Source organism: Nicotiana tabacum, chromosome 18 (genome assembly GCF_000715075.1).
Source record: "Nicotiana tabacum cultivar K326 chromosome 18, ASM71507v2, whole genome shotgun sequence".
NCBI lineage: Eukaryota > Viridiplantae > Streptophyta > Magnoliopsida > Solanales > Solanaceae > Nicotiana > Nicotiana tabacum.
Genome location: NC_134097.1, coordinates 119,133,766 through 119,145,946, shown reverse-complemented (window position 1 = coordinate 119,145,946; position 12,181 = coordinate 119,133,766). Strand labels below are relative to the sequence as shown.

The 12,181-nt window shown below is 33.9% G+C and overlaps 1 protein-coding gene across 5 annotated transcripts; it reads right to left on the bottom strand.

The window, feature by feature from the left end:
- Nucleotides 1-2,722: 2,722 nt before the first annotated feature.
- On the bottom strand, nt 2,723-8,076 carry LOC107806200 (F-box/LRR-repeat protein At1g67190-like). 5 transcript variants are annotated; one of them, XM_016630318.2, is made up of 4 exons: nt 7,715-8,076; nt 5,779-7,120; nt 4,415-4,541; nt 2,723-3,085 (listed from the first exon to the last, which is right to left on the bottom strand). In XM_016630318.2, the coding sequence occupies exons 1-2, from the start codon at nt 7,828-7,830 to the stop codon at nt 5,845-5,847; spliced, it is 1,392 nt and encodes a 463-aa protein (XP_016485804.1). In that variant the 5' UTR covers nt 7,831-8,076; the 3' UTR covers nt 2,723-3,085; nt 4,415-4,541; nt 5,779-5,844. The 5 variants fall into 5 exon arrangements, with proteins under 5 accessions (XP_016485804.1, XP_016485803.1, XP_016485802.1 ...); XM_016630317.2 differs by lacking the exon at nt 4,415-4,541; XM_016630316.2 differs by lacking the exon at nt 2,723-3,085 and having other exon boundaries at nt 4,076-4,541.
- Between the last annotated feature and the right edge of the window lie 4,105 nt (nt 8,077-12,181).

Sequence of the window (12,181 nt, the reverse complement as noted above, 5' to 3'; positions counted from 1 at the left end):
TTTTTTTAGTAGTGCATGTTGCAGTAGGTTGACCATCAACGTAAAAATTTTCATTCCATAACGAGGTCTCAATCCAGAAACAAAAAAAAAATGCTTGCTCTCCTAATTGGAAAGAGAAAAAGAAATTATAAGTGTGCTCTTTTGTAGTGAAAAAACAAGCTCTTTCCAATTATAGGAAAATGGATATTTTTTTACTTTAAAAGTCAAGAAGATTAATGTTAATGATGAACCAAAACTGGAAAAAAAATCGTAATGAACATCATTACAATAAGAAGTGAGAAAATGGTCATGATGTCTGTTGAATGTCCAGTCATATAAATTTCTTGAATTATTTACACTTGTCCAAGAAATTTTCCACATAATTTTGTGATTGCTTTCTTGACTTGAAAACTAGTTCAAAAATTTTCAAAATATTACTCATTCAAATCTCGTACTATAATTATATGGTCAGAATATTACAACTATAAATTTCTACATCAAAATGGTACTTGAAAAGTGGATTTTTTAGTGATTCTTCTTTACTCTTTGAACAAGTCTTCAAAGCAGTTGAAATTGCAGGAATTTCTGACAATTGAAAATCTCAGTACAAATTAATTTATGAATTTTAAGATTTGCAGGCCATGGTTCATGCATATGGGGTTTGACTATCTAGGAAACTAATTAATCTGATAAATTAATCAAAATTGTGAGACAACCCCTGTTAAAAATTCCTCTCAATATGACTTTGGCATTGTTTTTATTTAAAAAAAAATTAATTAGAGTATATTCGTTCATCAAGAAAATTAGGAGGATTAAATTAAACTTCTCTATAATATTGGAGTTGAAAATTTCAATCTTCAATCATCATCGATTGATATGTTTCCCTGTGTGTAAATAATAAGAAAGCAAAATATTTACAACACATTTTGATCATATCTGTGAGTTTGAAGTAGCAGGATTTTATACCAAAGTATCCCCTAAGGTGGCCTTAATTTGTGTCATTATCAGAATTTGCCGGCAATTAATAATTAAAGTAATATGCGCTAATTAATAAATAGACTGAATGATTTATTATAAGTATTTTGAACTATTCTAATAATTATAATAATTATAAGAATGAGAAGGAAGCAGAAAGCTGCTAAAGAAAATTTTGAATTTTTGTCACCCTATTTGAATAAGTGGCTAGGCCTTATTCATACCATGTATATAGTTGTTTTGAAAAAAAAACATTTATAATTATTAAGTACAACAAAACAAACAACAAAGAACTTAGTTTTATTTCCAATTACAAGAGATAATATTATCAGATTATAGTATTTGAAACTTCAACTTGTCATTGAATATACTTAATTTGGAAATAATGAGTGTCATAAAAAATCTAACTACTATTCTTGAGCACACTAAGTTGCTAAAGAAAATTTTGAATTTTTGTCTCCCTATTTGAATAAGTGGCTAGGCCTTATTCATACAATATATACATAAACAAAGTTGTTTTGATTTTCTTTTTTTAATAATTATTAAGTACAACAAAACAAACAAAAGAGCTTTGTTTTATTTCCAATTACAAGAGATAATATTATCAGATTATAAGTATTTGAAACGTCAACTTGTCATTGAATATACTTAATTTGGAAATAATGAATATCACATAAAAGCTAACTACTATTCTTGAGCATACCAGCCACAACTACATTAACATATAAAAATGGTTAAACAACTTTGAAAAAAAAAAAATCAAGAAAGAGGCATCCAAAAGGAAAATTAGAGAAATAAAGTCTAACGCCATATTAGATAAGGAAAACAAATACCTAAAATGGTATTAAAATAATCAAGCCATTTAAAGTATTTTCAGAACCCCCTTCCACAACTTTCGATACATTATCCAGGTTCAAGTGATAAAAATTAATAAACCAGGAAAAAATGGATAAGCTAATCACTTTCATACAGACTACAAAAGAGAAATACTTAATTAATTTGGCAGCTATTATATTTCTATCGATCCAAAACCAACATTATAGATCTCTATATATACTACTTCCTCCATTACATTTACGTGAACCTATTTGATTGAGCACGAAGTTTAAAAAAACGAAGACTTTTGAAATTTGTGGTCTTAAACAAGTCAAAAAGGGGTCCAGAGTATTTGTATGGTTATAAAAGCTTCTCATTAAAGGTAGGATTGGAAGTTTAAGCTTAATTGTTACTAAATTTAGAAATGGGTTATTCTTTTTGGAACAGACCAAAAAGAAAATAGATTCACATAAACTGGAAATGAGGGAGTATGTCTCGTATGGAAGTTGGATTAATTATCCTTAGGGGTCGGTTTAATGGTAAAAAATACGGGTAGAAGGCAGGCAGGTCGGATCGGATATGGGCGGGTTGAAAACGGATAATGTAAAAAAACGGATAAATTATCCGACCTGATCCACATTTAATAAGGATAATAAGTTGATTAACCGGCCGATAATATGGATGTCCATATTATTCATGGCTTCTTGAACATGATCACTTTTGGCAAAATTCCTAGTCCCGCAAATTTGAGGAACCCCCCAATTTGAGTTTTCGCAAATATAAAAATTAAACACATTGATTATCTATTGGTTAAGTGGATTATATATATCCTATCCATATTTGACCTATTTTTAAAAAAATCACTATCCAGCACATTTTTTAGTGAATAATATGAATGTAACTATTTTTTTTAATCCATTTTGCCACCACTAGTCAAAAGTATAGATGATAAAATCCAAATCTTGCTTTTTCTAGTTAATGCAAAATCTTACCATAGGTCACCATTCTGAGCACAACAGAGAGAAAGGTTACAAAAGGGGGGCCTAGCGGTTAATAAAGTGGGTCAAAATCATGGGAGACCAGGGTTCAAATACATAACAGAGAGGAAAATAACGCTAGACAATCTCTCTTCACTTGCCTAAGCCTTAATGGGTAGAGTTACCCAATACCAATGCTCGTAGGAGATAGCAAGCTGGTACCCGACGGAACTCAAGGTGCACCCAAGCTGGTCTAACCGCCACCATCATAATAAATAAAGTCAAACCAGATGTCTTGAATAATGTCTTGAATATGCGGACAGACCAGATGGTCTTATCTGCACAGATTAAAGAAAGTCAATTGTTCAATGTTTTGTAAAGTACCAAACAGTCCTATTTAAGCCCTTGAACTTATTAAGAGAAAGCTATGATGCTCAAAAACCAAGTTTGCTGAATGACCATGCTATTCAACAGAACCATAAAACAGTTCATTCATTAATTAGGTTTGATGAGTCCCAGCATATATTCTGAGTTCTGAGACAAAAGACTCGGCGCTTCTACGCGTCAATATACTCCAGAACAATTGCTTAACAAGTGCACATTTGACATAGCCAAGCTACTTCACAAAGGGCTTACGTCTCGTTTCTCAGACAGACAAAAAAGACACTGTTTCTCCGTGTGTGTATGTGAGAGAGAGGAAGAGCAAGATCTAGAGAGTAAGGAAAATGGCTAGATCTCATTCTGACCAAAGGACTAGGAGATACTCTTCAGCCTTTAGCCATTTACCATTGCAGATCAAGTAGAAGGCACTCAATCACCTAGCAATGTTGAGTAGAAATGGTGATAAAAATGGATTCTTAATAGAACGACTCAATATGAAAGGTCAACTACACAGCATATATTCTAAAGTATAATAATCATAACAAATCATCAATCGAAATTCCAAGGCTGAACGGCTAAAAGATCAGACAGATTTGCATTGAGCAATATTCTGAGGAAGCATAACTGCAATTTGAATAAAATACTAGAAGAAAATCCAAAATAATCAGCACATCTGATACTAAAGTGCAAGAAAACTGGAATCATCCGAAAAGGGGTAGCTAAAATGATGCAGTCAAAGATACAGTCGCCTAGATAGAGAGTAAACCAAAGATGCCAAACTGTTCACACACATTCAATTAACAAATCATCACAACAATAAACAGCAAACAAGCATACGAAGGAAATTCATTCCAGATGAATGAAAACATAGAAAAGAAACAAAATTCCAATTTTCAATAATAAAAATAGTGAAATCTATCCAAGACAATATTGATCAAAACCGCTTGTTGCAGATTATTACTATGACATTTCATTCCACCACCACAGCCAGTGGACTAACATACAAGAGATACAAGTCCTATCAACGAAGCTTAAATCCGTTTGTAGAAAAAACAAATGAGCTTAATCTTAGTTAAAATTCTCATTTCTTTCAATGCATTTTAGTAGTTGATATCTTCTCATACATAAGTTTAAGAAAAAGGTGAACTACGATCTGGCCTCTGATTGCTGCCACTCCAGCCTTCTAGAAGAAAAGAAGGAAAAAGAATCTAAGTTGTCAATTGATTGGGTGATTAACTTTCATCATAGTTATATGAAAAGAATAAGCGGTGTGGTAGACTTCCTACTTTTCCGTCTTTAGACATGACCTGTTGGAACGTGAAAATGTCCAACTTAAGGAAACAACATTTGGAATTTTGACACATTATAGCACACTAGCCCCATCTCCTCTGTTGACGGTGGGTTATAGGTCTCCTGTGAAAGAGAAGAGATTCAATTTGAGATCCAGATCGCTCGCTCAAGAAAAGAATTGCAGTAAATATATATCTGCATGCATTTGCTCAAGGATGTAAAATGTGTATGTATATTGCGAATTCAAACTCCACAAACTGAGAAGAGAAATTACCAAACAGAACCATTTTTTTAAGGCATATCCATATCCACACGGTTGAAGAAAATAGATAAAATAGTCAAATTACGTAAACACATCTAAACAAAATAACATCCACCAATAACCAAAGACAACCATCATCCAGGTCTTGTGACTGTTTGCTTAGCCATGTTGGTAAGCTTACTTTAGGTCCAATCTTTGTTAGGAGTCCTTAAATCTTGTAAGAGATTTGTATGCCAATAGAAGATGTAGAGAATTTCTAGCGTTAGAGAACCTGAAAAATTGAATATCGGTTGAGACGGGTCTAAAAAGAACGACACTGATTCTGAAGATTTATATAACTGACACTGATTGTGAAGGTTCATATAGACGTCACTGATAATGAAGATTCATATAGCCGAAAATGATGTAGTAGTAACTGTTGTTGTTTCTTTTTCCTTTTCCTTTTCCTTTTTTTCTTTTTGGATGGGGGGAGTTGCTGAGAGGAGCTTGGCCATGACTCTATAACACTATGTACTATTTTATTTTTATACAATATGATCATTAGCTATTGTCCATCTAATTTCTATTCTCCACTTCAATTTCTTACTTATTCAACAAGTTAAGGGTTTCACTTTTCAGGCATCGATTTGTCATGCCGTATCTGATAGTAATCAAGGCTCAAGAGAAATGATATTTCATATTGAGTGAATAATGAAATCTAATAACCTAGACAATGCATTTCACCGAATTGTAACAGTTTCATTAATAGGATTTGTCACATACTAGCGGATAGTAATCAAGAAAATTTGACACTTCACTTTGAGTGGAAAATGAAATGAATTCCTAGAGGATGCATCTCATGTCAATTGTTAAATTTGAATCGTCAGTATCATAGCAATAGCTAGTAAGCTGAGCAAATTTCAAAAGGTTAATCCAGTGAAAAGGATGATCATGACGGATGCTAGGCTATCTACTAATTTTTCCTTCTTCTTTTTAGAATCAATTGAAGTGGAGTCGCAGAATCATAAAGAAATTTTACCAGGAAACAATCTGAACCAGTTCATTAAGAAGAATCGATATAAATAAAGAGAAGCAAAGTCTTCAAGTTCAATTGAATACCTTTTCTACCTTGCCTCTGCTATTGTTGATTGAGCCCATTATTCCAAATTAACAAATGTTTCTCATCTACTCAAATTCAAACTGCACATCTACATGAATATATCTCCTCATCAGCTGAACAATAGATGAGGTAAAGCCGGCCAACATTTGGCACTCTTCATGTGTTTTAGTCTCTGAAATCACTCCATGAATAACTAATTTACTGAGATTAGGGCATCTTTGCAGTAGACCAGCAACCCAATGAGTAAAGACGTCATTAATTACCGTCGATCCCAGCTCCAACACATTGACATTCTCTAATAGAGATAACCCTTGTAAACCATAGTGGAGAATTCCCTCCCTTAAGTCATCTCTTAAATCATAACTAAGTGCAAGATGATTTAATTGTGGGAAGCAAAGTGCAATTGTTTCCACATCCACAATCTCGTCCTCTTCATCAAATACAACATCCCATAACCGGAGACTTCTCAATGTGGATGATTTCGAAATCATCTGATAGAACTTGGACCAATTTATCGTGAAATTACTAACATCTACAGTTTCAAGATTATCAACAGCATCACCAACATCGAGATGTATAATACTAACATCATCAATCTTGAAATACGTCAAAGTTCCTTTTCCAATGAGCTCAAAAAGCTCAAGCGCACAGTCTTTTAAGTGCAGATTCTCAAGGCTATCAGTTTCCAATATAAACTTGTCCAAACTTACTGCTTCAACGTAGATACTTTTTAGTGTACTGCTGTTCAGCTCAACAGTTACCTGCGCATCTGACATTGCAATCTCTGGATTCACAAGTGCTAAAGTTTCAATTTTCGGACAAGCTGTCAGTAACAAATTCAGATCCAATGCCGAAATACTGACATAACTTAATGAAAGGGATTTTAGGCAAAGGAACCTCTGATAATTCGGTTCAACCCCTGATACAGAATTATGAGCAAGCACCAACATTTCCAGCTTCTGTCGCCCGCATATATCAAGAATATTGATCTTTGGATTAGTACGAACGTTGTAAAACAACCATTGCAATGATTCTCTTGTGTACATGAGCCAAGCAACCACAATGGAAGCTGAGAACTCGTCCACATCATCCATCAATATCGATAAACATTGTAAGCCTGTTGTTTGAAACAAAGTCTGAGTAATCAGTATCTCTAGCCTACTAGTACTTAGGTCTCGATAGAGTGGCCAATCATGAGAATTGAACGAAAGAGTATGGAGGTGTTTACGACAAGCTTCCCGCCACTTTCTACATGTTGCAGACGCTACAATCACATCCCTCGCTGCCCCTAGTTGGGAGAGGATATTCCCAATGACCTCAACAGGAAGGTAATCCATATCACTAAAAACAAGTAAATAAATATCAGAATTTAAACCCCAAAATGGATTTTATTGCAAGAAACTTAAAATCAAGAAACTTAGTGGGCGTTTGGACATAAGAATTGTCAAATTCCAAAAAAAAGTGAAAAAAAATTTCAAGTGAAAATGGTATTTGAAAATTAGAGTTGTGTTTGGACATGAATATAATTTTGGATTGTTTTTTAAGTTTTGTGAATGATAACATTTTGAAAAACATCTTAAAAAACTGATTTTTTTTAGTCCAAACGGGCTCTTAAAATCAAACCAAATAAAAGGCCAAGTCTCTCGAGCCATTACGATTAACCTAGTAACCCCACAATGGGGCATTAGCACATTATTCAAAGATTTGATTTTTCCCCCAATAATTGCATGAAATTAAAAATTTAACCATCACTAAATAAAGTAAATGACATACATTCACTAAATATACAGACATAGCCAAGCAACAATGCAAAAAATGGGGACGTCTAGAGCACAAGGAACTCACAATTTCTGAAAAAAATGCAATTTGTAACAGAAAACAAGACCAACCCAAGATCTAAAGAAATTTTCAGATTGTAATGCTTAAAAAGATTACATTTTGTGATATACCCAATTGAGAAAACTGCCAAAAAAATTGAATGATTGATGCCATCCCACAGGATCACCAAGAAATGAGAAGCAGAAATTTTGAGGAATCATTATTGTGCCCATGTGTAATATGAGAAGGCAAAGGGGAAAGACTATTGGTTGAATGGGACAGATGAAGAGTGAATCAAGGAAATGGGGTACAAGTACAACTGAGAATTGGAGATCCGCCAACTGCGAGAGACAGTGAGTAGTAATAGATAAGGAAAAAGGAAAAAAAGAAAACAAAAATACACTGATTTAAGTTTGTTTGGATGGGAAGGGAATGAAAAAATAGATCAGAAAGTTAGAATTTTTTTTCTTCTGTTTCTTCAAAAGGTTGAATGATAAGAGAATAATACTTTTGACCTAAACATGTATTTAATGTAGTTATAAAAGTTTCTTATTAAGAGAAAAATAAAAAGTATAAAATTAAATTTTTTTAAATATAAAAATATGTCACTCTTTTTAGAATAATTAAAAAAAATCACATAAATTGAAAATTACTCTTAATTATTTTCTCTGTCTTCTTTAATTAAGAACTTCATATCATTATGTCTTATACTAAGTATCTTAATTAATACTTTACTACTTCGAGCAATAAAATTGTATTTGCTAAAAAAGAAAAAAGTTTACTATAAAAGTAGGGATGACTTTGAGGTTATTCTAGATACCACAAATTGAGAGAATACATTTTTAGGCCAAGAATTTACTTGTTGTGGAAAAATTTAAAAACTCGACACATGATCTTGTAGGAATAGCAAAGACAGATACAAGATGACGTATGTGAATTTCATTCTTAGTGATGCATATGTTTCCTTGTTGGGAAGATTAAAGTCTGAAGATGTGGCAGGTTCTTTGAATCGTTGAAGATGTGGCAGGTTCTTTGAATTGCTTATATAATCACTATAATAATTCTTTTTTTGAGGATTCTAATGATAATATTAGAGGCGATACTAGTATGATGAGTGAAAATGGTGATCTGCTGCTATCTAAGTGGGAAAAACACTTGGCAGATGAGGGAAATATTGAAAAAAAAAGTTTGATCTTGAGATGTATTTGATGGATGATGTGGTGAAGACAAAGGATTTTAATATCTTGAGTTGGTGGAAAGCTTCATCTATTAAATATCCAGTTATTTCAAAATTTGCAAGGGATGTTCTTTCTATTCATATTTCTACTGTTGCGTCTGAGTCGGCTTTTAGTACAAGTGGTCGAATTCTTGATTCATATCGGATTTTTTTATCGCCAAAAACAGTAGAAGCCCTTATTTGCACTCAACAATGGATACGATGACCTACCAAAGAATACAAGTTTCAAGACAGTTTGGAAGACATCCAGAAAATTGAACAAGTTTAAGAAGGTAATTTATATATTCAATTCTTAATGAATATTCTTTTAATATTTTGTATTTTTTAATCCCTAATATGTGAATTATTTTATTTATTTCAGAATATTCAGACTCGCCTTTGAGAATTGATTAGTCGACTCTATTCTTGATGCACCATCTGTGTGAGAATTGGTGTGAGAACTTATTTGATCATTCTTGATACAATTTTAATTTATCGATATCAAACTTAAGTTATCTATGTTCTAGTCGAATACATAAGCATTCTGTGTACGAGAATGGTTAATTGTCTATCAGTTAGACCATCAAGATTCCATTCATAAATGTGTAATAGATATGAAAGATTCAACATAGATATGAAGCTTTGGAATGGATCTGGGAGAAACAAGTACTAAAAGTACCATTTTACACCAGGATCTAGGTAGGCGGGCGGTAGTCCGCCTAGCCATCCAGATCTAGCTGCTTTAGTTCACTTTAAAGGTTGGCGGTAGTCCGCACGACCAATAAGGATTCGAAATATACGAAAATTCTATTATAGTTTAATGACTGTATGGAAGGATCTATATCCTTTTACCCAAGCAAGGGGCCTGTCTAAGCCCGATACATACTCTTACTGAGCCCATGTGTCTAGCAGTTCTAACTGTGAAAGAGGTAGCCCTTTTGACAACTTCAGCGGGCTTTAATGTCACAGCTGGCTAGACGTAGCCACTAAGGCAAAGTCAATAGGAGTAGTACCAGAACCGACTGTACCACCATCTTGGAACCAAATCAAGAAACTATATTAAAATTTCTTTATATTTTGAAAGAGTCTGGATTCTTCATGGTTAATATGCAAGAGAAATTAGTTCTTCAACATAGATATGAATCTATTTAGTCGGACATAGTCACGGCTAGGGAGAGAGACCAAAAATACTAAAAAGAAGAATAAAAATATGTACCTTGTAGGCCGAGAAGCAAGGCCCTGAAGATGAACTTCAAAACTTTTATTAATTCTTGAACTTGATTTACAAACTATAAACTAAGCTATGAACAGTCTCCCCAAGAGCAAGGTGGGAAGCTCTTGGAGGGAAGGATGCCGGGGGTCTATTTGGAAACAGTCTCTCTACCCTAGGGTAGGGGTAAGATCTGCGTACACAACCCTCCCCAGACCCCATTAAGTGGGATTATACTGGGTTGTTGTTGTTGTTGTTGTTGTAAACTAAGCTATGAACTAAGTGTTTACAAAGGGGGTTGGTTGAGAGAGAGAGAGAGAGAGAGAGAGAAAGTAGAGAGAGAGGGGGGGTTTTTCGGCTCTCCTTCTTCAAATGAAGAAGCATCCTTATATAACAAAAAAAAGAATCTTGAATAGTAAAATGGGTCCCACATCTGGGTCCCTACACAGTGTTTTTACTGTAGATAAACAGTGTTTCTACTGTGGATGAACAGTGTATCTACTGTTTAAGTGGGTCCTGGCGGCTGATAAGCTGTCAAGTCTTCTTTTTGTCCAAATTGTGCATTTGTTGGAGGAATTCTTCCACCTTGTCGATATCTCTGTCAGATAATATCATTTCTGGCTGTATAGGTTGTGTATCTTCTACGAGGTCATCACCACTCGTTTCACTTCTCATCGAAGTGTCTGATTTTTCGCACTGATCTAGTGATTGGAGCAGATTTCTTTTCAATCCTTCTAAGTATTGATTTATCAAATCAATTTTATCTCCGTCTTGGATTGATATTCGCCGAGCAATATGTTTAACAGTGCTTTCTTCTATTATCCTCTTTTGAGGGGCCGTTACATATAAATGGACTTGTGTTTTAATAGAATCTAATAATTCTTGTCCATATAACGTCTTTGTTTTGGGATCAGTCTTCATCAATTTGTCCCAAAAATTATTGTAGAATACCCTATATAAACAAGGGATTTGTTCTTCCGTATAACCTAATTCCGGAGTCCATTTATGGATCCAGGGGATTGAAAATTCAATAAAGAAGTAGATTTGATCAATTTTTTCTAGGTAGCAGATATGATCTGCGTGGTATAACTCTGTTAAGAACGGCGAAGCTTTTGTCCATTCTTTGTATAACTTTAGAAATGGTTCGGGCAAAATCTTGGTAGTAGGACCGTGGTATGACCACCAGTTTAAAAACCAGTTAGGGATAGGTCCTGTAAATACCTTTGCGCATACTTTGATAAACCAAGTATGCTTATGTCTCTCATTGTTATAATAAAGCACCCTATCAAATGCTTGAATATAATCCCAATAAGTGAAATTCATAGGTGATTTATTAAGGCTTATCTGCCTTTCTTTCATTGTTGAAATACCCCATTCTTCAACAGATATAATCTGTTTGATAATGACTTTTGAAAAGTTATAAACATTTTCATTCGTGTTATAACCCGAAAAGTGCTGGAATTCTGCACTACCTGTACTGATCAGGATAGTTTCATAATAGGTGCGGGTTTTATATGATTCACCCGGATAGTATAATCCATTAATCAGATATCTCTGAAATATTTTCCACGGTTCTTCTTTTCTCTGAATCTCAGAGTTTTCAAGGAGAAATATCATTTCTCTCTTTGGTAACTTTTCATATGACTTGATATCGTCATTGTCTTCCTCTTTAGCAATTGAAGCAAAAGTATCACTTTGCTTTTTGGATGCTAAATAAGCCTGCAGATGTCCATATAACGGACTATCTTCTGGAATATCTTCCAGATGTATAGAATGTCCTGAGGATTCTCCTGTATGCGGCACCTTTGAGTTTATCAAACTCTTTTTTCCTCTTTGTATTACTGGAGAGTTTGATGAGGATCCGTATGACGATCCCTGAGAATAAGTCCTACTAGGGGAAGATCTTCCCCTACCTCTGCCCCTGGTGACCCATGAAGGGTCCATTCTGTGGAAATTGCAAATCATTATTAAAAAAGTGATTGCAAATCATTATTAATTAAAAAGGATAGCATAATTCTAGTGCTGATATCATCTTGACCGAAGGGACACACATTTTCAATTAACTGAAGAATATCAATAACTTCTTGAAAATTAGAGTGTTCTTCTTCCCTTGTTTTAATAATGTCAGCCATAATAATATCAAGTATAACTTCTTGTA

Coding starts and splice junctions, on each gene's coding strand:
- LOC107806200 (XM_016630318.2), bottom strand. CDS start 7,830: ATGGGCACAATAATGATTCCTCAAAATTTCTGCTTCTCATTTCTTGGT. Junction 7,121..7,714: donor AATTGGGTATATCACAAAAT/GTAATCTTTTTA, acceptor ACTTGTTTTTAG/TGATATGGATTACCTTCCTG.